At 43.0% G+C, this 25,017-nt stretch overlaps 2 protein-coding genes and 1 long non-coding RNA gene across 7 annotated transcripts; all 3 read left to right on the top strand.

Moving 5' to 3' along the window:
• Positions 1–2,233: 2,233 nt before the first annotated feature.
• On the top strand, positions 2,234–4,625 carry LOC307041629. The gene is made up of 4 exons (XR_013808832.1): positions 2,234–2,517; positions 3,060–3,143; positions 3,242–3,343; positions 3,469–4,625. It is a non-coding gene; the product is annotated as an uncharacterized lncRNA (long non-coding RNA).
• A 6,022-nt stretch (positions 4,626–10,647) lies between these two features.
• Positions 10,648–14,392, top strand: LOC307039969 (uncharacterized protein). Of its 2 annotated transcripts, none has more exons than XM_079682445.1 (7): positions 10,648–10,748; positions 11,079–11,098; positions 11,202–11,637; positions 13,234–13,390; positions 13,588–13,679; positions 13,782–14,150; positions 14,281–14,392. In XM_079682445.1, the coding sequence occupies exons 2-7, from the start codon at positions 11,088–11,090 to the stop codon at positions 14,359–14,361; spliced, it is 1,146 nt and encodes a 381-aa protein (XP_079538571.1). In that variant the 5' UTR covers positions 10,648–10,748; positions 11,079–11,087; the 3' UTR covers positions 14,362–14,392. The 2 variants fall into 2 exon arrangements, with proteins under 2 accessions (XP_079538571.1, XP_079538572.1); XM_079682446.1 differs by having other exon boundaries at positions 10,701–10,748; positions 11,079–11,123.
• Positions 14,385–18,386, top strand: LOC307039970 (uncharacterized protein). 4 transcript variants are annotated; one of them, XM_079682449.1, is made up of 7 exons: positions 14,387–14,554; positions 14,650–14,758; positions 14,883–14,978; positions 15,154–15,270; positions 15,359–15,516; positions 15,624–15,743; positions 17,258–18,386. In XM_079682449.1, coding segments are annotated over exons 2-7 (546 nt in total). In that variant the 5' UTR covers positions 14,387–14,554; positions 14,650–14,704; the 3' UTR covers positions 17,259–18,386. The 4 variants fall into 4 exon arrangements, with proteins under 4 accessions (XP_079538573.1, XP_079538574.1, XP_079538575.1 ...); XM_079682447.1 differs by lacking the exon at positions 17,258–18,386 and having other exon boundaries at positions 14,385–14,554; positions 15,624–16,867; XM_079682448.1 differs by lacking the exon at positions 17,258–18,386 and having other exon boundaries at positions 14,386–14,554; positions 14,650–14,777; positions 15,624–16,867.
• The last annotated feature ends 6,631 nt before the right edge of the window (positions 18,387–25,017 follow it).

The raw sequence follows: 25,017 nt of genomic DNA, 5'->3' as shown, positions 1-25,017 counted from the left end.
CGTTTCCCATCAAGCATTTCGCTTCCGCAGCCCGTGGAGAGGAACTGCGGCGTCTCGCCGCGCCTCGCTCTCAAGGCTGCGGGCGTCTTTGTCCCGCGAGATTTCAACGTCTCATGTAGGCGAGCCTCCAGAGCAAGTCGGACAAAATGACTAACCATCAATCAACGCACTAGCAAGACGTTGATCGAAATTGCGCAGGTCTGCGCAGGTCTCGCTTGTCTCAAACTCAAAACTCAAACTGTCTGCTCTGCGCGCTGCGCGTTCACGTTGAGAGCAGGGAAGGGAGGGGCTGCAGCCAGTGCACGTACGGGAGTGCCGCGGGACACGTGTGGGGATGTCTGACAAAATTACAATGCGCATTGTTGTATATATTAGAAGCTTTTAATCCTGAATTGATCGATGTTACCATGAGCCCACATACAGTACACTGTAAAAAAATGAATTAAAAAAATTACGAACTTTCAAAAGGGCACATTGCTTTCCAGAGGGCAAAACGGGCAGGTGCTCAAGCACTACCTAGAGTCTATGTGTGCACGTCCCTGAGTGTTCTCCTCCAGTGGTTCTAAATTGGTACATGCAATTCTGAAGTGTTTTGCATGCAGTCTAAACAGCCTCATTACATGATAATTACACATTTGAAAGCACTAAATGCCTTTTAAAATTATTATCTTTACAGAGTTTACACATATATTTTTGTTTTACCTTGACAAAGTTTCCTATTTATATAAATCACATCTCTAAAGTGTTTTGGGTCATGGATGTACATAATAATTGTTATACTTTTATACTAGGGCTGTCAAACGATTACAATTTTTAAATCAGATTAATCACACCTTAAAAATTAATCATGATTAATCACCATTCGAACTATGTCCAAAATATGCCATTTCTTTATGTACTGTATATTGTTATGGGAATGGAAAGATAAATGAAAGAAGGCGGATATGTCCATTTATTATAACATTTTTCTGTGTGTCAAAATGAAAGACATCCCACACACCTATCAATCATCAAACCGTGGGGTCTTATTTCATTACGTGTTGATTTCTATCAACATGGGGGGGGGGGCTAGTGGAGTACCTCGTGACCACAGAGTGTGAACGTTGTGATCAGCTGTTTTAGCGCAGTTCTCCAGTGAAGGGGGGGAGTCTCCCTCCGCAGCCGGTTGGCATAGTTTTGGCACAATGCCGTTGTACAGTCCAACGTTAACAGCAGCCCTGTCAGTGCACACGGAGACCGACTCTGTCGTCCGGTGATCTAACCGCCTTCTGGAAAAGATTCACAAGTACGTCGGTACGCAAATGCGCTTTGTGACACAAGTGACGGTACGCATTTCAGATAATGCACATAACCTGCGTACCAGTTATGTGCACCCCTGTACTACAGCAAAAGTATTCTCCGTCTGGACTTCCTGCAACAACACCACGCCGTTATCTTGATTCTGATTGGCCAGAAGACATTATCAAAGATGTTCTACTGAGAAGACGATCACTACGCGACAAAAGTTTTCAAAACCGTTTCTGGTCTTCGGTATTTCCAGACAAGTGGCTACTGAAATCAATCTTACTAACTGCTGTCTGTGCAATTTACTCCGCGCGAGTTGGCGGACTTTATTTTGCATCATGTTTTAACGCAATTCATTCAAAAAATGAATTACCGCCGTTAACGCGATAATTTTGACAGTATTATTTTATACATAAGCTTTCTTGATATGCAACCTTGCCTACAACCAGACCTTCATTCCATGCCATCATTCCCATAAGCACGCAGTTTGAGCATGGCAGAGGTGGGGGGGCTTCACATAAGGGTTCACTGAAGTCCTCAATAAGCTCAAGGTCTGTGGGAGCTTACGTTCAGAGTAGATCTGTGAACAACTAAGTGCCTATACACAAGTTATTGAGCCGTTTCCGCTCTACATCCTGAACTCCTCCCTTCGATGCAATGCACTTCCGTTTTGGCGGACTGGGTTTGTTTTGCTAGCTAGCTCCGTTGTGCCGACAAAGCACTGATATCGCAGAGACAAAGAGGATATAACAATTACAACATGAAGAAAAGTGGTTCGGGAACTACGTGTGCGGTAGTTGGTTGCAATCACTCGAGAAAGCACCTGAACGAGTGGTTAGATAGAGAGTGCTACGACCACAAACCAGCACCCAGCACCCAGCCATGTTGTTCATTAAATACAAATTTTTTTTTTTTTTTTTGCTTGGCGCAGTTTTGGCGCCCCCCTCTATATCTGCAACCATTATTCTTACATAAAAAAAAAAATTCTAACATAAGGGAAAATGAGCCAAAAATCTAAAACGGTCGGTCGGTCTAAGAGCCTCGGCTTTAGGTGTTCACAGTCAGAACATGCTAGAGCGCTGTGCATTGATGGGTATCGGTCAAGTGTTTATAAAATTGAGCGTTGAGGAAAGAAAGACTAACGTTAGAGAACTATGAAGAGGCAAAAGCCATCTGGGGCGCAGTATAAAAACAGAAGAAAAGAAGAAGAAGAGAAACGTGCCAAGGTGAAAGGTATGCAATTTTGATTGTATTGTCAACATTAGCGAATGGATCATGTAATCTTGCTAGTTAGCCAAGCCAACGTTAGCTAGCCAGCGTTTGTTATTGCCATTCAGTCGAAACTGTCATAAGGCTATTTTCTTTGTGTCATGAAATAGAAATATTAGTAATAATAACAATGTTAGTTTTGGTGTAGCGAGCTAGCCAGTGTGGTGGAATGTTAGTTAGTTGGTAACGTTAGCTAACGTTAAGTTTACCTCAGAAAGCACATTGACTATCCGAGTCAAACATTTGCCAAATTCAACCCTGTCATAATGTGCGCTAACGTTAGCTAACTAGCTCAGTGGTTCTCAACTCCAGTCCTGTTGAATGTTTTCGTTCCAACCCAGAACTAACACACCTGATTCAACTGTTCTAATAAGATAGGCATAGCTCTTGATTAGTTGAATCAGACCTGTCAGGCTGTCCTAATGCTTACTAACTAAATAATAGCTATATTTAACAAATGGAAATTATTCAATGTTGATAATACACATTTTGTTATATCATTTTAGATTCACTTTTAAAATATCTGGGACCATCTGCTGCATCAGTTGACAAGGAACCGCCATGCACCTCAGCTGTGCCGGCTTCCTCAGGTGAGTGCAATGTGTCAATAGATGTTCCTGATGATAAATAATTGAATGTGAAATCCAGTCAATATATTTGCTCTTGTGTGTTCTTTCTATATTTATAGACCTAGAACCACATGAAGGAACGTCAGAACAGCAAGCTGCTCATCCTGATGAGATGACCACTGATTCCACCCTGCCACTGACCACTGTGTCTGTTTGTTCTGGTGAGTACAATATGTCAATAGATGTTCCTGATGTGATGATAAATAATTGAATGTAAAAATGACTGTCGTGCCATTTCTAATCCAGCCAATATATTTGCTCTTGTGTGTTCTCTATATATGTATAGGCCCAGAACCACTGCAAGGAACGTCAGAACAGCCTGCTGCATCTCATCCTGATTGCACCACAGATTCCACCCATACACTCTTCTCAGGATGTTTAGCTATAAACCTAATTGTCCTCATGCTTTCAAATAATTGCTTTCTGTTTTTATTTACATTTTACACACTGTCCCAACCTTTTTGGAATTGGGGTTGTGTGTGTGTGTGTGTGTGTGTGTGTGTGTGTGTGTGTGTGTGTGTGTGTGTGTGTGTGTGTGTGTGTATGACGATATTGTGAAGATGAGGTGAGAAAATGTGCTTCACATGCCCTCCAGATGCAGCAAAGACAGACGATCCACTACCAACCGATCCTGCTGACTGCCCTTCACATCTCACAGACACAATGAGGACAGAGTTTGTTCGGAGAGGACCATATCAGATAACACCTGATTTCATTTTCCCAAGGAGAGATGATGGGAGAAGTTGCCACCACCAGTACTTCAGCAGGACCTTAGTAAATGGAGAAAGGATCAAAAGAAGTTGGGTGACATATTCAAAAAAGAAGAACAGTCTTTTTTGTTTTTGTTGTCAACTTTTATCTCCAAAACAAATTCATTTAACAAATGCAGGACTGTCGGATTGGAAAAATGCAAGTGCTGCTTTGACCAGCCATGAAAATAGTCCGGAACACCTGAACAATTTGGCGTCATGGAAAGAATTGGCAGTTCGATTAAAACAAGGTACAACAATAGACAAACAAGAGCAGGCCCTCCTTGAGGCAGAGAAGAGTCGGTGGAGAGCAGTGCTGACACGACTGGTTGCTATTGTACAGTCTCTGGCAGGGCGAAATATGGCATTGAGAGGAAAGACAGAAATACTCCACTCTCCTTCAAATGGAAACTTTTTGAAAGAGGTTGAGCTTTTGGCGCAGTTTGACCCAGTGATGAAAGACCACATCCACAAGATTAAAAGTCAAACATCCCACCACAGCTACTTGGGCAAAACCATTCAGAATGAGTTGATTGAATGCATCAGTGGAAAGATTCTATCAACAATAGTGCAAGAAATAAAGAAATGCAAGTACTTTTCCCTCATTTTAGATTGCACCCCGGATGTTAGCCACACTGAACAGCTGTCAGTAGTCATCAGAATTGTGACACTGGAAGAAGACCCCCAGATTAAAGAGCACTTCATGGGATTCCTAGTAGCAGAGGAGTCCACTGGTGAAAGTTTGTCCGCCCTGATTTTGAAGAGGCTGGAGGAGTTGCAGATTGCCTTTGATGACTGCAGAGGACAGTCATATGACAACGGCGCAAATATGAGAGGGAAGAACAAGGGAGTACAGGCCAGGCTACTGCAGTTGAACCCAAGAGCTTTGTTTGTGCCTTGTGGGGCACATACACTCAATTTGGTCATTGCTGATGCTGCCAAAAGCTCCAAAGATGCCATATCATTTTTTGGCATTGTGCAGAAGCTATACTGCCTGTTTTCTGCCTCTACACAGAGATGGGCCATCCTCAAGAAACACGTCAACCTTTCACTCAAAATGTGGTCAGAAACCAGATGGGAGAGCAGAGTGAAAGCTGTGGAGCCTCTGCGATATGAAGCCGCAGCTGTGAGAGAGGCACTGCTTGAGGTGAGAAACCAGGCCAAAGACCCAATCATCAGGATTGAAGCCCAGTCTCTGGCAGAAGAAGTGGGGTCATTCCGCTTTTCACTGTGCACAGTGGTCTGGTATGACATGTTAAGTCAAATTCAGCAGGTGAGCAAAGTCCTGCAGTCCCAAACAATGCAAGTGGATGTAGCAGTAAGTCTACTGAAAAAGACTGAAAAAGCTCTCAAATCCTACAGAGCCACAGGCTTTGTGGCTGCACAAACATCAGCCAAGGACATGTGTGAAGACATGAATGTGGATGCAGTCCTTGTGCAAAAGCGGCTGAAGTCAACAAAGAGGCACTTCTCATATGAGTCTCCTGATGAGCCATTGAGGAATGCCTTGCAAAATCTGGAGGTAACGTTCTTTAACGTGGTGGTAGATGCTGCAGTGTCAGCACAAAAGGAGAGGTTTACCACTCTTGAACATGTGCAAGACAAGTTTGGCATTCTGTACAACTTCCCAGACCTGCCACACCAAGAGCTGATGAAGCAAGCAGAGGCACTTGCACACACCTTAAGCCATGGAGGGCAATCTGATTTGGATGGGAAGGAGCTGGCTCAGGAGTTGGAAAATGTACCTGACTTGCCATCAAAGAGCATGACAACTCTTGAGTTGTTGAAATTCATACACACAAAGCAGCTCACCGAAATATATCCCAACTTGTGTATTGCTCTGCGGATCAGTGCAACGCTACCAGTAACAGTAGCTTCAGCCGAGAGGAGTTTTTCCAAATTAAAACTCTTGAAAACATACCTGAGGTCCACCATGGCTCAAGAACGCCTCAGTGGTCTGGCTGTAATCAGTATTAACCATGAGGTTGGTGGTCAGATTTCATATGATGATGTGATTGATGACTTTGCAGCGAGGAAGGCCAGAAGGATTGCACTGTAAATGGAAACCAGTAGGAGCTAATATGTAGGCCAACCTTGTGTGATGATAGGGAGTGGAATGTAAATAGTTCTTGAGACAAAGTGAATTTGTAATTTTTTTGTATTTGTTTGTTTATTTAGCATATTATATTTTGATTATTTGACATGTGTAACATATTTTACAATACATAATTTTCTTTTAAAGCAAATGTGCACGTTATTTTATTGTTTGTTATTGTTATTATTATTATTGTTTGTTAGCTAAGTTGTTTGTTTTAATTCTTTAGTGTGCACTTTACATTTCTTCTTAATTTTCTTTGAAAGCAAATTTGCACATTCTTTTATTGTTTGTTATTGATATTATTATTGTTTGTTAGCTAAGTTGTTTATTTGTTTTAATTCTTTAGTGTGCACTTTACATTTATTCTTAGCTCTTGTTCTTGCTTGTAATAAATACAGCTGCAGTACTTTACTGTATAACTGTTAAGATGTTTTGATATTTGTTTTGGGGGGGCGCAGTGGTGAAGCTCGCCTAGGGCACCAAATGTGCTAGGTCCGCCCCTGGAGACAGTCGTGTGTGTGTATGATGTCTGCGCCTTAGCGTCCCATAATCATGAAATATGAAACAATGCAGCAGCACTTATGAGGAATACTAGGTGCCACTCCAGCAGAGGCGCGGGAAAGGTATTTTGAGTTGGGGTGCTGAGGTGCTGAACTCCATTGAACACTATTACGGGCAATAGAGCACGGACAAAAGCGCGAGCAACAGGGGCGCTACAGTGGAATGTTCTACTGCAACACTCCCCACACGCAAACACACAGTACACCCGCGATTGTTACAATGAAGGCTCGATAATCAGCTCACGGCATATAGGCAGGGGTAAAGTGCTATTTTTTACGAGTGGGGAGCGGACCTCACCTCCTCTAGGGGGGTCCGTGGGGATGCTCCCCGGGAAGATTTTTTTTAAATATTGAAGTTAAAAGCATCAATCTGGTGCACTTTGAGAGCAACATTAAGAGATCTATGGATACATCTCTCAACACCCAGATGAAACACAACTGTAAGCAGATGTTCTTTTTCTTTATGGATATTTTACAAATCACTCCCCTTTCAAACTGTATTCTTGTTTTACTGCCATATAGTATTACATAACTGTTTTTCCTTTATTCTCTTGTTTTTTTTATAACGATAATGATCATGAAGGTGTGCCGCGGAAATAATCTTTTGAATCATTTGTGACCAAACCGTTTGAGACCCACTGGGATAACTTAGCAAAAGTTAACTATCTAAACCCTCAGAGAGTCCTTTAGCTCACCTGAGCCTCTCAGTCTGAGAGGAGAGGACTCTCCTCCAGCTTGTTGTGGAACAAACAGCTCCTTATGTCCGTTAGTTGTTGGAGATTTGGAGGATGTTTAAAACCAACCTCGTCTCCGCGTGTCGTTTGGTAAGCTGGGTAAATTCGTAAAAAGGAAGGGATTAAGAAACACCAAAATGCAAGTTAAACAATAATCTTGTTTTAATGATAAAAAGTAACAATACAAATACAAATACAAACACAAAGGAAGTACTTCCTGCTCTTCCTCCAATCTCACGGATCTGGTCAGTTTGAAGAAAAGAAGAGGCTGGTCTAAAGAAAACATAGGCTTCTATCCAAAACCCCAGGAGGAGCTATGCGGCTGCCCCCCCCCCCCCCCCCCCCCCCACAAGGGGTCCTCCACTTAGAAAAGACAGCCAATCAGCGCGAGCCAGAGGCGACCCTTACATTCGAGATAACAAACCCCTCCTTGCAAGTTTCACATACTTTTGGCATTTTATAAAGATAGTTTTAAGATATAGTTTTTTATAGTTGGATTATACAAATAACACATGTGAGTTACCTTAACCTCAAACAATAATAACAAGAGGAAAACATCAGCTCTGATCTCAAGCAGTAAAAAGTACCGCACACTCATTTAGCCTGCAAATCTTCCAGACACTTGAGCTATTGTTCTTTAAGAATATTCCCTGCAGAATCTTTATTTCAAATAAAAGGTTTCACATTGCATATTTCCAGCTTCCTTTACACATACTGTTATTATTAATACAAAGTAGTCAACCACACACATCTATTTAAAACAAGTAGATTTCCCTGATCATTTGACATGCTACAAATCTCGGTAAGAATGTCCCCTCCCCCAGCTCTCTCGTCCCTGTCATAAAAGCTGCTTCCATTTCATATAGAGTAATAAAACATGTTTAAGCTAATTTCTCCACAATGTTTGTAGCCCTCCAGTACCCACATGTGAAAGAATAAAAGCAGAGGAATCAAAATAAAACACCAATACAGGAATAGTTGATAAATGATTATACAGTAAGGAATACACACACATATTCTCTATGAAGTGACCCTTGTTATAGGTCCGAATGTCCTGTCCCCTGAAAGTCATGAGTTTTGGTTGATTAACAGAAGTTTAATTGTTCTTGTGGCTTAATGGCTTCCCTGAACTTCCCTTCACCCCAAAGTCAGCTTACTAGGAATGAATACATTTTATTGATAAGCTCAAAAGGACGTTTATCTTGGTTACTGCTGGGTGACCCAAGTCTCAAGGTCTGCAGGATGTGTAGGAGATAAATCATTAATTCTACAAGACTTTAACTACATTATCTGAAAATGTATCTGGGACTTCCCCTGTTAATTGCAAGGACTATTGATAATTAACAGAGAGACCCTAGGGGCCTCTTCTTGGTATCTGCTAGGCAGAAGTCACTCAATGCAGAAATCACAAGTTTAACACACATTCTATATAAGGTGACATTAAAATGAATATACCAGATTGAACTTTCCTGCCATAACACGTTACTTTAATACTTCAAATAACTCAAATAATACTTCATAGTGCAGCTAGCTAACCAGATGCTAACAACACGGTCCCTGCTGGCACCGGTCCCCCCCTCTCTCTCTCCCCCCTCTCTCTCTCTCTCACACACACACTAAATGCGCTATTTCCACACACACACAGAGCCGAGCTTGAATGACACAAGCACACTTTTATTTCCATGCATTTCTATTTCTGATTGGTCTGGTGTCTTGCCTCTGTTGCATTCACTGAACACGGGAAATTACAGTCCTGCCGTCCTCTCTAGTGTCATGATGAGGTTCACGTAAAGCACGGTTAATGTATTATATTATTGAGGTAGAATTGTCCGGGGCTACAGAAAAAACATTCGGGGCAGGCCAGGCAACGCCACTGGCATACTTGTCAACCCTCCCGATTTTCGCGGGAGACTCCCGATCTCATTGCCCTCTCCCGGTTTCCTCCCGGGGTCATATTTCTCCCGCATTTCTCCCGATTTCTGACAAAATCAGATTTACACACGACTGTTTACACTCGGACTTTAATACAGCTACACCATTGTTTGGTTTCCATGGTAACACGTGTCTTTAGTAGCGCGCGCAACTCAAAGTCTGAGAGGGTGAGGCAGATATTCACATAAAACAGAACAAGAATCGACAACTACTCTACTCTCTGCTCACTCCTTTCCTGTAAAATACAGGTCCAGCCCACATATATGCTCCATCAAGGACGGTGCTACAGGCCGCAAGGCAGTGCACTTACAACTACAATAAGCATGTTAATGTTAATCTGACAGCTCCGGCGATCCACTATTCCGTTCTCTTAATGTCATTTCGTCCAACGTTGTTGAATTAGAGAAGAGGGGCTTCTAAACGGGATTGTATGCGGGGGTGGAGTGAGTTAAATATTAGATAAATATAACTTTGGTGAGTGTGAGTGTTTTTAGCAGAGCCATATTGTGTCCTTGTGATTATGTTGATTATTACCTGTCTGTATAATGTTGCAGCTCAGCTGATTTTGGATTGATGGCAAGGGGAGAGGGACTTAAGTGAGAGTGAAAACACAACGTAAGTTTAATACTACTGTTTTATATAAGTAAGCATACTAAAAATGTATTCTATCACTGTATTATATAAGTAATCTTGTTAGTAACCTACTGTATGGCAGGTGGAGGGGCAGTGATGTTACAGGTGGAGGAGCAAAACTGCAAGACTGCAAACTCACAAGACAGAGAAATCAAAGTTTGTTCTCCAGAGAAGATGTTGATTTCACTTCAATTTTTTATTTCATATTTTCTAAAGATGTGGAAATGGCAAAAAAAAAAACTTGAGAGCTGTAACCAAGACAATTGTAACAACATGAGTAGAGAGCCACCAAGGTTTTTCAAGTCCCTCTCTTACTCCATTTTGCCAACCCAAACTTCCAGGTACATGACGGGACACCTTGCTTGTTTTTGTTGTTTGCGCTCCTCTGGCTGGGTGCTGGCAGGTGGAGGGCAGTGATGTTGGCAGGTGGAGGGGCAGTGATGTTGGCAGGTGGAGGGGCAGTGATGTTACGGGTGGAGGGGCGGTGATGTTAGCTGTTACCAGGCATGAAAATCACTCACCTTTCGGCGAATTTGAAACCAAAATAGGTGACCTACGTGAATCGTGTAGATTCGATGAGAAAATATTTAAGGGGGGGGTAGGTTGGGTGACGAGTGGAAGACGAGACCCAATGACTGCCGCTGAGAGAGATTGGGTCTCGTCTTCCACGGTGCGTACCGTTAGGGCCTCTGAACCAGCCCCAGAGATTCAGTGGACTGCGAACAGGTGCGCGTGCCAAAAGGGACCTGATCATTGGTTTACAAGCAGCTTGCTTCGCTCGTGCTGACCAGAGCGGGATCCAGACCACCATCAGAAGCTGAAAGCATGCCTGGCCTCGGCGATATACCTGACTGAATTTGGTGAGTGATGGTTTCAATCATTTTAATATTTTCTGGTATATCTAAGTTACCCAGGAGCTCTGTTGACATAGGGCTTAGCTAACGTTACCTACAGCTTGATGAATTGAGTCATTGAACACAGCAGGAGAGAACGCAACGTTAGACAGCTAGCAATAAAGCTCCGGTGGAAAATGATTAGCTAACGCTACCGTTAACGTTAGCCTAACATTAGCTAGATATCGTTACTAAAGTTAGATGCTAGCTTGTGTATAGCTTACGGTAAATCACAAAAAAAAAAAACTGGTTAATGTTAGTGCTGCTTTCTAAAATCTCTACAAATCATTTTTCCAGGACGTGTTGATGATTTTGAGGTGAGGGGACTGACAAGGCTGAAGGGTAAAGTGGTCCACCGTTCTATCAATAAGGCTAAACTAGAAGTTAGTGCTAACACTAATAAAAACATTATTTTTGCAGAATGAGTGTGTTAGGGGAGAAGGATTCAGCCATTGTTAAACAGCTGGATGCTGGATTGAAATGCAGCTGGAACTGGTCGTGGCTAAAACTGGAAGGCAAGGTCTCAGTAAAAGAGCAAGAGGTGTCCTTTCATCGAGGAGATGTATTCATCAAAATCAACAGGCAGGGATTCGCCAGATGCATTCTCTGCCGCAAAGAGATCAATTATGCTAACAAAGGCAGCCATGCTCTGCAGGCTCACTGCCAGACGGAAGTTCACAAGAAGAAGGTGCAGATGATAGCTTCCACTCATAGTGTTGCCAGCAGCTTCCTTCCAGCATCAGCCAGGGTGAATCCAGCAGGCCAGAGTCAAGCCAACCAGGGGTCAGAAACAATCAGGCAGCACTGCCAGGGAAAGATGCCCGTACCAGTTATAAACCGCATAGCAAATGCAGAGGTAGGTGGTGTTGGCCTGTTAGTCAGCACAGGCAGCATAGACAGAGTACACTAGCACTTTGAGATTGTTATTTTTATTATAACAATAATAATAATAATAATCATTTATTATTATTATTATTCACAATCAGCTCCGGTCACTGGCAGCATCATCACCTAAACATGGAATACACTAGCTTTTAGAGATGTTAAGATTCACCGATTCGCATCGGTGCACCGGCATAAACGTTCAAGATGCGAGTGCACCGGTTGAAAGAGTGCACATCGGCTACATTTTGGGTTGAACTCGCGATGCATCGATTGCGTAGCGTCTTTGCATCGGTAAAAAACCGATTCATTCATATAAAATCCCCTTATCTTGTCAACGTTCAGCAGAGACGATCTTTGATATTTGCTTCGCCACTACGGAGAACGAGAGTCTCAGTTATCATCACACACGGAAGTTGAGTTGAAAGAGAAACACAGCGCACCGAAAAATACCTACAAATCAAACGTTTGGCAACACTTCCGATTGTTCAAGAAAGACGGTGTAATAGTCATTTATGCTATATAGTTGACCGCAGGTCATGGAGAGTAATAAGGTATCCGTAGACCTTTGTATGAGGTATCTTTATTACTTAACAGGTCTACAGCCATGATACATAGATCCGTCCTAGATGCGGACTTGCATACACACAGTATCACTCCGCAGCCGCACCCCATCAGTAACGCCCTGATGGTATATGTGCGCGGCACTATTACTACAGACGGTCAACTTGAAAAATCACTCGCAAATTGTTAACGATGCCGAGCCGCTTTAAAGTACACAAGTAGTACGAGGAACTTAGCGACGCACATAAAGAGGCGACATGGGGTCTGCGGCTGAAAAGAGAAACCTGAAAGTGAGACATATGAGTTAAATCACTCAATGAGGTGTTCTGTCAGAGAGAGGTGTTTAGCTTACAGCAGCCTGTGACGGCCAATAATAATTTAAATGTCTTCCTTACTGTAAGCAGTTATGAAATACCTGTTTGTGAAAGGTTATTTGTTTTCTTTATTGTTCAGATAGAAACCACTGCTTTCTGCTCACTGGTAAGTTAGCCTCTGAGTGTTAAGCACATCAGGCTGGCAGCTGTATGGGCATTGCTCTATGGTAGCTGTTATTTGCACATTGTTAATCATGAGCAATGCATCCTTACATTGTTTAACTGTGAGGTGTTATACAATTGTACTCTGGAGAGCTTTTAAAGGTAAAAAAAATAAACGGCATGATGGGATGTGCAGTACCAAATATGTAAAGCACTTTTTTGTTAATGTATGATTTTCTGCATATAAGGAATAAAACAAAAATCCTCTGTCGTACCATATTGAAGTATCATTATTTTTGCATCGTGTTGAATCGCATCGTATCGCCCCGAATCGCATAATGTTGAATCAAATCGTAACGAACTGTATCGCAACAGGGGTGAATTGTATCGTATCGGATCGCCTGGTGTTTCAAAGGTATCGTTAATGTATCGTATCGTGGCAACGTATCGAGATGCGCATCGCATCGGCCTCAGTGATGGAGATGCACATCCCTACTAGCTTTACATTAATTACATAATTTGTGTTCTAGGCAATGGTCCTTGGAATCTTGGCGGAGCATTCCATCCCGTTTTCTAAGGCTCCTGTAATTGTTGAGCTTGCCCAGACCCTTTCCTTGGATAAACCAGCTTTGCAGGAAATGAAGCTGTCGCGGACGGCAGCTTCATACAAGATGATCCATGGTCTAGGTATTTACATTTTCTTTCTTACCTACTATTTCAGTGTTTTAATTTACATTTTAGTGAACTGCACACATAAAACATGTTCCTTAAACTAACATGTTGCTATATATACTGCTATGTTGCCAGAATTACCTGTTGTATGATTTATATTGTACCAATTAGATTATGCATGTGATGTGACAAATCTGTCCGACTTTGTGTAGGGCGGACCTACTCTGAGAGGACCTTTTCCAACATGAAGATATTTCCCTTTTCGTTAAATTTAGACGAGAGTACCTCCAACGACAACAAAAAGGTTGGTCTCATATTAAGCTATTGCCATCAAAGTCCTTCTGTTTTTGCTTCAGTGTATGCCCTGTAAAATGTTGCATGGCTAATAAACCTTTTTATGTTGAAGATCCTGTCCATGCTCGTTTGCTACTATCATGCAGACTTGAGGAAGGTGATAGTGGAGCATTTGGGGTCCTTGGAGATCGTGAAGGTGAATGCTGCTTCTTTAGAGAAGGTGCTCTGTGAGTTCTTTGAGAAAAACAACATCCCGTGGAATAACCTTGTGAGTATGCTGATGGACTCGTGTGCTGTGAGAGGCAGCAAGACCGGCCTCGAGATCAGGATGCACCAATACTGTCCCAACCTGCTCGATGTTGATGGGGACTCCTGTCATCATATACACAATACGGCAAAGAAGTTCTCAGAGCCCTTTGACAGCTACTTGGAGAAGCAGTTCAGTGATCTCCAGGTTGACCATCAGTGGAGTCCAGACCAGGTAAACAAAATGCAGCTGTAGTCTAAACCACGGCTGCTGGCCCTACTGTACTCTACTGTGGTAATACTATGGAATGCGTAGAATGTCAATGTATGTGTCTTTTTCAAAATCTTTTTCTGTCTTTTGTCAGGTGATGTACCTCAAAGAGATAGCTATGATTCTAAATCTCCCCGCCTCCAGCCCACAGAGGGGCTTTGTTCCTCATCGCTAACTGTCTGCATACGATGCCAGCATGGCAACCCATGCCATGATGCCTGCGTACAGAGTCCTCTATTATGGCTTCCTCTCCACTGCAGATAAGGAGCTGTATAGGGAGCCTTTGGAACTGATGTACACCAAGTACCACGTCAACCAGGCGGGAAGAGCCCGTATCAAGGTGGTTCAGGAGGAACTCAAAAGGAAAGGTGATGAGACTTGATGTTCCAATCCCTTATAATAATTAGCACTTATACTTGTTTTGAAGTTACTAATGAGGAGGAATATGTATTGTGTTTCACAGGCATGACTCCACAAGGCCGTGAGAGAAAAAAAGAGGGTATGTCAGAAGCTGTGGCATGAGGAGACGACAACAGTCTTACGGCTCAGCATCTACATGGGTTTGCTGGCATGTATGTCATGGTTTTCCAGGTGGGTGTTAGTTGTGCTTGGAATTACTGCAACTTGACTGCACGTGCATGCACATCCAATGTTGGCAATCAATCAATTTCATAAGAATTTGTTTTACGTACACAGGGTAGCCAGACATTGGTTCACAAACTTCATGATCGGCAGCTTGAGCTGTTCCTGGCCTTCATGGCTTGCTTCGTGAAGGCCGAACACATTACTCAGGTAATTAACTCCTCCTCACACCCACTCTGCCTACATTAGTATATTGATTTTATCCCTATTTTTACTTTTCTGTTGTCTGTGCTATCAGTTGAGTGTTTCCTTTTTTGTTAAGCAACCTGGGGTCTTTTGAAAGGCACTTAAGGTATTACTCCCATTAATTACTTCCCTTACACAGCTGTCTCCCAGGGCTCTGAGGGAGATGGTCCTGGAGGATCATATGCTGCTGCCCTCCAAGGAGGTCTATGTGGGACAGGAGGCTGACACGTTCAGGAGCCAGAATCCCAATCATGCTGTAAGTACCCTGCATCACCTGCATGACCTTTTTTCTCAATTGTTTTTGAGACTTAAAATAATGGTCAATTTTTGGTGTTTTGTGTCAGCTGTTGGTGCCATTCCTAGCAAATGTCAGGAAAGCCTACATCACCACTGCAGTGTACCTCCAGAAGAAGCTCCCCTTGGCCAGTCCGACTCTTACAGCCCTGTCTGCTCTGGACCCTCTTCTGAGAGGCCACTCACAGGCAACCATCCAGTTTAAGAGGTAAGAATAACATTAAAAGTTTTTTTTGCCATATTACCAGGTACTTTGGGATTTTTGTTACCTCATGTCCTTAAACTGATTTCAAATTCTCATCCATTTCTTGGCAGGCTGGGTGGTATGCTGCGGCACCTCTTGCCAGCAGACCAGGACATCCAGAGAGAACTTGTGCGGTTCAATGTTGACCTGACCATCCCCAGTTTCAAGGAGGGAGAGAGCATCGTTGAGTGGTGGGTTCATGTCTTTGACAAGCCAGATAAGTACCCCTCCCTGAGTGCGATGGTTAAATGTTGCCTCTCCATCTTTTACGGACCAAGGATTGAGTCTTCTTTTAGTTTGATGATTGAATGAATTGACCAAAGGAGTGGCAACATGAATGTACCAACATTTAATGCAATCCAGACGGTCAAGTACACCCTGCAGTCCAGGGGGAAGACAACCGTGCAGCTCTTCAGAAGGGAGGATGTGAAGTTCGGGGAGGTGGACAGAACACTATGCAAGAACATCAACTCTGCAGTAGCCACATACAAACGCCAGCAGAAGATGAATCAGAAAGAAAAGCAGCAGCAACAGAGCAAGTATGGCTCCCAAGCATCTGGCAGTGCTCAGCAGGCCAAGAAACAGACTGCTGAAGAAGAGGAAAGGGCGAGGCTGAGACATGTGGCACAAAAGCGAAAGCGGGCCATGGAGACACTGGTGGTCCAGGCAAAGAAGAAAAAATTAGATCTGGTTCTGAGAGTATTACGAACTGTGTCCTTAAGTCACAGGAGGGAGTGTTTCAGCTGTAACTACAGTATCACAAGGACATCCCTTTCCTCTCCCTTTCATTCAGTATTTTGTACAAAACAAGATTGATTGTGTTCCTTTTCTATGTTCACCTTAACAGATTTAAGATAATATATCACTATCCCTTGAAAAGTGTTTAATGTTTTGATAATGCTGGAAACCACTGTATTGTGTGTTTTAGGCTATCTTTGCCAATAAAATGTATTAAAATCTGAATTACATAACATTGTATTGGCTGTCAGTCATGATGGAAGAGTAGACAAGTTAAGTTACAGCATGTCCACCATCTGCATATGCATTAAGCCATTTGCATTAAGCCCTTACCACATTGTGCCTCATATACTGTAAATGTTAGACCCAGTGACAGGCTGGCATGAAATGTCTTGCCATAATAATAATAATAATAATAATATTTTTGACTCATGGCTGAAGTTAAGTTTCTCCAGCTCTCCCCAGGTTGGCAAAAAAATGCATCTCAAAATGCATCAGATTGATGCTTTAAAATATGGAATATTCAACATTTTCTTCCGGGGGAACATGCCCCCGGACCCCCCTAGAGGGATAATATCCTTTTCACCTTTTTCACCCCTGACCCGTTTTCATGCCTGGGTTACACACCAGGCTCAAACTTAACACATTGCATCCTTCTTTGCTTTGTCCTTATTCCTGGATGGGGACTCTGCAATTCCTGCAGAGTTTTGTAACCCGTTGGTCCGCACGCAAAGCGAATTTTTAAAGCCTTCTTAATTGTCTCATTGCTCCATTTCATCCCCTTTGTGGTGAGTCTGCCTAATGCCTTAAGTTGGTCTTTTGAAAACGTTTTCTTATATTTCTTGTCCCTAATTTTCATTGTTTTCTTGAGAGCTGCATTTTCCTTCCTGATTTTTCTTATTGCAGCCTTTGCTTTTTTGGTGATTCCTTCGTGGCTCTTTAATTTTCTCTTTAATTTTTTTAATAGATCTGTTTAACTGGCTGCTGGTTCCCTCGTATGCTGACTGGCTGCTGGTTCCCTCGTATGCTGACTGGCTGCTGGTTCCCTTATATGCTGACTGGCTGCTGGTTCCCTCGTATGCTGACTGGCTGCTGGTTCCCTCGTATGCTGACTGGCCGCTGGTTCCCCCGTATGCTGACTGGCTGCTGGTTCCCTTGTATGCTGACTGGCTGCTGGTTCCCTCGTATGCTGACTGGCTGCTGGCTGACTGGGTGGTGTCCACCCTCCCTGTCTCTCCTCACTAGCCATGTCCTCTCTTTCTTCACCCTCACTTTCCTTTCTCTCAGTCTCCTCATCCCTTCTTCCCTCAATCTTTGAGACTAATGTAAGGAGAAGACATGGCACTGTAAATGTTCAAACATTTAAAATATTATACCACTTAAAAATAAGAAATATTACTTTTGTTACTTAGAGTTCATACTTATTATACCTGTGTCACCTTTCACACTATAGCTGTGATCATGAGCTATGGGCTTTGTAGATACAGGTCCCGGGGTGAATCGTGGTGCAGGGGCCCTTCTCTTTTTGACCACAGGGCGATGCACGAAGATGGTGGGTATAGCCTCTGCTCTCAGCCTAGTCTTGCCCTTTTTTGTCTTGACAAACTGGTCTGCATCAAAATGTGCCTGCGGAGTGACTTGAGGTTACTTCACACACAGAACAACTCAGTTTTGTCTGCCCACATACATATTCCATAGTGGTTGAATACACAGTATTATGTTATACTCATTACATACTGTATATAAAATATGACCAAGAATGTGAGACAATTTTATAGAAATTCATATCACATCTGTTACTGATGCCATTTGTCATACTTTGTTAAACTCAAATAATAAAGTTCCATAACTTCAGTTGGGAACAAAGACCACACCTTATCTCCCCAAGGCAATTTCCCATCCAATAGGTGTGCTATATAGGTGTGTATAACCCTGTCTCCTGTCTGTTACTCCCTCTTTCAGCACAAGAACCAGAGGGGGATTCAATGGAGCCTGAATACCTGCACTGAGACCCTCACCCTGCACCCTGAGTCTCAACTCTCAGTGTTTTTCAAGCCTTTCCCTGTTTTTTTGTATTAAACAAAACATTAAGCTTTCCCAATGGTATGCTTTTCGTTTTGTGAAAAAGTGCAAATGCAGTGTTTGTATATAATTACCTCACATATCTTTTTGCTGTTGGTCGTGAAATTGCTCCGGCTGACTTGAGCCAGCCATTTTTTCCTCCGCTCTGTGTCAGTGGGGAAGCCCAGGCAGCACAGCAAACCATGGTGGCGACTAGGAGGCAGCACAGCAAACCAGGACAACACTGAGGAAAAGGCACAGACAAACTGCATGATATGCTATTCAATGTTTATTGAATTCCATGTATTTGCAATGGATGTTCCTAAAACAACACATTTAACATCATCATCATCATCATGCTGCTGCTGCTGCTGCTGCTGCTGCTGCTCGTCCTTTGATAGTCACCTGTCGGTCTCCTGTCCTTTCTGAAAGCCATAAAGATGACATTACAATTTTAGATAACTTGTGTCCTCTATTACCATGGGATTACTGAAACTACCATGAATTTAAGAAAATGGTAAAAATTAATCTAATATGAATTTTGAAGCATTCCTTTAGATCCCCTCCCTCTAAATATATCAATAAATATTAGAAAGTGATGCTACCATACAAGTTTAAGAAGATAATATTGGTTTGAAATAATTCAAAGCTATAAATAAACAGCAACAGGCTCTTTAACCAAGGCACTGTTAGCCTAACATGTAAGCTAGTTGTTCACACTAATCCTAATATTATCACTTAATATTAGCAAATTCTATTTTATTTTTTAAAACATATTGATGTAAATACATACACATATCGATTTGTTGTATAAATATTGCAAATCAAAACCTTTATTCACTAATAATTACCAAAAATCGTAGTTCTATCTCCTGTTATCAATAGGCTTGTTTGAGACGCGTTGCGGCTCGCCTCGAAAGTAGACGAGAATAGCCGATCGCAGCTGGGGGAGGTCTCAAAAAGCTCGCCTGAAGTCGGACAGCTCCGAGTCGGCTTCTTCTTCTTCGCCATCTTTGCCTTCTTATTCTTCTTCTCTCGGTTTTTTGGCGGATTGCAAACAACTTTAAGGCTCATACCGCCACCTCCGGAGTCGGCTTGACTCGGTTTGCATTATAAAGAATGCACACATGTGTTTAATCGTTAATGTCAGATATGTACTAAGTAAATACATTTGTTCCTGCTCAAGTTTGATTCAACTTTATTGTTATTGAACATATTACAGGTACTGAGACAACGAAATGCAGTTTAGCTTACAACCAGGAGTGCAACAAGCAGTAAAGTGAAAAGTAATGTACACAATCTATAGAATAAAATATAGAATGAATTGAATGATGAATAAACAGTGAGGGGTATGAATACACTAGATATACACAGCAGCCTGTGAGCAGTATGAACAGTGTGTATGAATATGCTAAGATATATAAAGTATAAAAACGGTAAGCAGTGCAAGTATAGGATAACATATATAGATATTAATTTCATGATGATAAACATTGTGGAACAATTATGAAAAATGTTAATGGAGGGGGCGACGTAAAACTGACACAAAACAACAACAAACTTTTGCCGAGCCAATTGGAGAGTTTCATCACCAGCACGTGGTAAAAACCACCAATGAGCGCTCAGCTCGAGATACCAGCGAGTCGTTTCCCATCAAGCATTTCGCTTCCGCAGCCCGTGGAGAGGAACTGAGCCGCCTCGCTCTCAAGGCTGCGCGCGTCTTTGTCCTGCGAGATTTCAACGTCTCCTGTAGGCGAGACTCCAGAGCAAGTCGGACAAAATGACTAACCATCATGCAACGCACTAGCAAGACGTTAATCGAAATTGCGCAGGTCCCGCTTGTCTCAAACAAGCCTACTGTACCGCATTCACATTGCCCGCCATGAACTTCCGGGGAACGATCCTCGTCTACATGAACCATGTGACGATAACCGTTTTTGGACTTCCGTTGTCGTAACTCCTCTATCTATAGCCTCATCCCAATACCCCTCCTCTACTCCTCTCTTCTCCTCCTCCGGGACTTGACCCAAAAATCGATCAAGACACGCAATTTTGAAGGACGTCCCAATAGCTGAAATGCACACGGAGGAGTCGAGGAGGGGTGAGGGAGGAGGGGTGCGGGAGGAGACGAAAGGGAGGATAGACGCGAGCAGACTACGCGGAAGTGTTTTCACCACTCGCGTATAAAAGCCCTGCCCCCACCTTCACAGCTGGTCGATTTCAACAGAGGAAAACCGACAACTGGAAGATGAGTGGAAAAGCGGCACATAAATGTATAAGTGCTCACAGCTCCATGGGAATTATTATGTTCAATTCATTTCTAAAAGGCTTCACATTACTATAATAATATTTGTATTTAAATGTAGGCTACATTTTACACCAAAACGGAACACAAAAGCAGGACCAACAATCATACATTGAATTCCTTGACTAACAAGAGAAAGATTCATTCATTTAAATAAATATTTAACCAGAAATGGGCCGGTTCTAAAGGCTTATTCAGTTAAGCCCGATGAGAGGGGATACAGCTGTTCGCATGTCATCATTAACAGACGTCGTTTAAAAGTGACGTTTGAGTAAACGAGGACATCCCAATTAATACCTGAGGACTCCTCTGTCCTCGCGTCACCTCCTCGTGTCTCTCGCTCGCATCTTACGGAGGCAAGATGCAAAGGCAGGGAAGCGAGTGAGGGAAAGGAGGAGTCGAGGAGGGGTATTGGGATGAGGCTTATATGGCGCTGGTTTGTGTCTACCGTCTCTGCGTAGAATAACAGTAGCAACAAGAACCTCTGCGCTCAAGTGCGCCCCCTTCAGTGCGGCAGAGGTTAAGGCTGCCTCTCCTGCTGCTTTTTTCATTGCCGTTATATGATGAGACCAGTGAGCCTAAATATCATATATACGTTAAATAAGTTATTTAGCGACTATGGATGGCGAGGATACATTTAATAAAGGGATTTACAAACATTACATTGGTGACCTACAGTGAGATGGTAACAGGCATGCGCTTAGGGCCCGATTTCCAGCCAGTTTCTGTGGGGTGACGCATTCTGAGGTGAGGCAGAGCTCATCCGTGCCTCACCTCACCCCGACCCCACAGTAACTGGCTTGAGCGCGCTCACAAAATAAGTGCCTGAGCTAAATTAGTGCCCGCGCTCCAGCAAGTTACTGTGGGCTTACGAGAGGCAGAGCTCGTCCCTGCCTCACTTCTCATCGCTACCCGTAGTTGTAGCGGAGCTCAGCAAATTTGCTGATTTTGACTTTAAAAAGCGATTGGAATCATACATAAATCACACTTACATCATAGATCAGTGGAGACATTTTATTATTATTACTATTTAGTTTTTCTTTAGTTGTTTTTCCGTTACATTGGAGTATATGTATACCTCGTAATGGTGTCCATTTCTCTGCGGGATCCCAAGGTTTTTGTTACAGTCCTGTACTTCCGCCATGTAGCCTTCTAGTAAATCCATCCCTTAAATCCGTTCAAAGCAATATAATATAACTTTTTGGAAATGAATACCTCTGCTTAGCATCTTTCACTGCTGTTTACGACCACGACTTGGGTGTGTGATGCAGTCATGTTATGGCCAGTGTGTTGCTGTTGAGTGTGAGCAGCAACATCACAGGCCAGCATTTGACCTGCTCCAACAGCAGCATCAGAGGGAGGATGTGTATCCACAAACTGCAGGCAGGTGTGTGTGTGGCTGACCAGATTTAGTGAAGTCTACACTTCTCACTGGGGTACAGCACACACACACACACACACACACACACACACACACACACACACACACACACACACACACACACACACACACACACACACACACACACACACACACACACACACACACACACACACACCCACCCACCCACCCACACACACACACACACACACACACCCACCCACCCACACACACACACACACACACACACACACACACACACACACACACACACACACACACACACAGCTGATAAGTATTCAGAGATTGTCTAGACTGCATCAAGAAGCATACCCCCCCCCCCCTCTCTCTGCATCAGTGCTTTGTGATCACCAGCATTCAGAAGGGAGAGAGAGAGGGAGAGAGAGAGGGAAATATTGCCGCCGTGTGATCCGTCAGGAGATAAGGTGAGTTAACACCCTCATTGGTTTGAAATATAATATTCCTTATTATTATTTTGTCATCATCATTCATATTTCTGTTGGCAACTATTGTTCACATAATTAGATTTATGATTGATGATGATTTTACTAAATTCAAACACTTTACAAAGTGTGCATGCTGTAGCCTACATTCCAACTACATTCACTTAGGCATATATTGGGTGCGTTTCACTTCGGTAAAATAGATGCCTTGCGTCCCTCACTTGCGTTGTTTCCCTGCGACTAGTCCCTCCCACCAGGGAAGCATGGAGAGTCGCAAGGAAACCACGAGAAGCAGGGAAATTAGTTTTAAGAGCTGTCACTACCTGATCTGTCCCCCTGCCCGATCTGTACTGCGCATGTGCAAGATGGTCCGCCATATTGGACAACCCCGAACGGCAACCCAAGAAGGACACTTGACACAGTGGCTTTTGGCAAAACTGAAAAATCAAACTCGAGAGAGATGAGTTATTGTTATTACAACGTGGCTTCACTTTTATTTAACAACTCTTTTTATTGGGTTCTTTTATTTGGGGTTAAGTACATTGTCAGAATAAGTGAGAAATTGGTTTAACTTCTGTTAGACAGCTATCATACTGAATAAATATTTACTGTGAATGTATGCAAAAATGTATGGCATATGGCTGTCTAATGGCGCATTCACACTGCAGCGCGGAGCTAGCTTTAAGCGTGCCGAGCTGTTGCGCTTCCACTTGGCCTAGTTTTGGCCCGGGGCCCGACTAAATCGTGGTTCTATCGAGGCCAACAAACAGGGCTGAGTCGAGCTGAGTTTGCTAAACTAGAGAGAGAATCGCTGTCAAGGGGGCTACAACTACAACAAGATGAACATATTTGACCATGATTTAATTGTAGTACACGTTTCAAAATGATGCCGAAGTAACAACATACTGTTAGTAAAAACCATGAATTAATGCTTTGACAAGTCTGCAGACAGACGGCAGGCGAAAAACCTTTTAAAATGCGTGTTTTCTAAATCGAGATTGGCTAAGCTAACGTTATATATGCTCCGACCGTCCAAACTCACAACAACGGCCTATACAGACATAAATAAACCAGCGACTATATTCGCCATGACACAGGCAGTCTGTGGTTTGTACTTGTTTAACTTTTGTCAAGTTTCTGAACAGATATGAAGAGCTGTGAGCTCTGAGTGCTAAGAGCTAACGGCTGTGTTGTTTTTCTGGGGCGCTCATTGAAGATGACGTCACGGCTCCGCTTACACTGCGTTACTATAGATACCACCCCAGTTCCTAAACTGTAATGTGAGCGCACCATTAAAGTGAGCCGGGCCTAATAAGGCCTAACCAAACCGAGCGAGGCCGAGCGAGGCCTGCAGTGTAAATGCGCCATAACAGAAGTTAAATGACAGGGACGTCCTTTCCTCCAGAGCGTCACGTGAAGCGACGTCCGTTTGTGATGACGCCACACAGCTGATCGTCTGACAGCAGCCAGATCAGTGCAAGCGCTGCATTGTCCATTCAGTGAGCGATACACAGTAAGGGGGCGGGGCGAGTGTTTCATTTCATTTCAAACCTTTATTTAGACAGATTAGTCCCTTGAGATCATCGATCTCATTTACAAGGGAGACCTGCATCATTTAGTTCCACATGAAACATAAAAACAACATACAAACAACAGAGGATATCATATTTACATATTCAACATTTACAAATACCCAGAGTGTCAGAAAGCATTTCATTTAGACATGCCTTAAATACATTCAAAGAAATAAAAATGCTCAATTTCAATTTTGCCTGTAGACTGTTCCAAGCAAGTGGAGCTGCGCACATAAAAGCTGTCTTACCTAAGACAGTCCTTACTCTTGGCACATCTAACAAGACTATATCCTGTGATCGCAGACAATAGCTGCTTGCAACTTTCTGCTTTATCAATGAACAGATATAATACGGGAGTTTGCCCAACATAGCTTTATAGATAAAAGTGTACCAGTGACTGAGCCTCCGTACAGTGAGTGATGGTAAACCTGCCTTGGTATACAATGTACAGTGATGAGTAAGTGCTTTACAGTTAGTGACAAATCTCAGAGCACTATGATACGCAGCATCTGTTTGAGGATCTCACCAGAGGATGGTCTGGTAGTTCCTCAATTATCGCTCCTCCGTTATCGCTCCTCGCTCCTCCGGCACAAATAAGGCCACTGGGACGCTACTCAAGATGGCGCAGACAAATCAACTTCCGGTGATACAGAGGAGCGAGGAAATGAAAAATAAGTGTGAAACGCACCCTCTGTCTTATTAGTGTGTGTGTGTGTGTGTGTGTGTGTGTGTGTGTGTGTGTGTGTGTGTGTGTGTGTGTGTGTGTGTGTGTGTGTGTGTGTGTGTGTGTGTGTGTGTGTGTGTGTGTGTGTGTGTGTGTGAGTGTGTATGTGTGTATGTGTGTCTGTGTGTCTGTGTGTCTGTGTGTCTGTGTGCAGGTGCAGTGCAGGTGCAGCATTTAAAGGGGCATTCACTTGTGTTTGCCCGGCCCGGAGCAACAAA

This window comes from Notothenia rossii, assembly GCF_949606895.1.
Source record: "Notothenia rossii genome assembly, chromosome: 5".
Lineage (NCBI taxonomy): Eukaryota > Metazoa > Chordata > Actinopteri > Perciformes > Nototheniidae > Notothenia > Notothenia rossii.
This window is presented reverse-complemented; position numbering and strand designations above follow the sequence as displayed.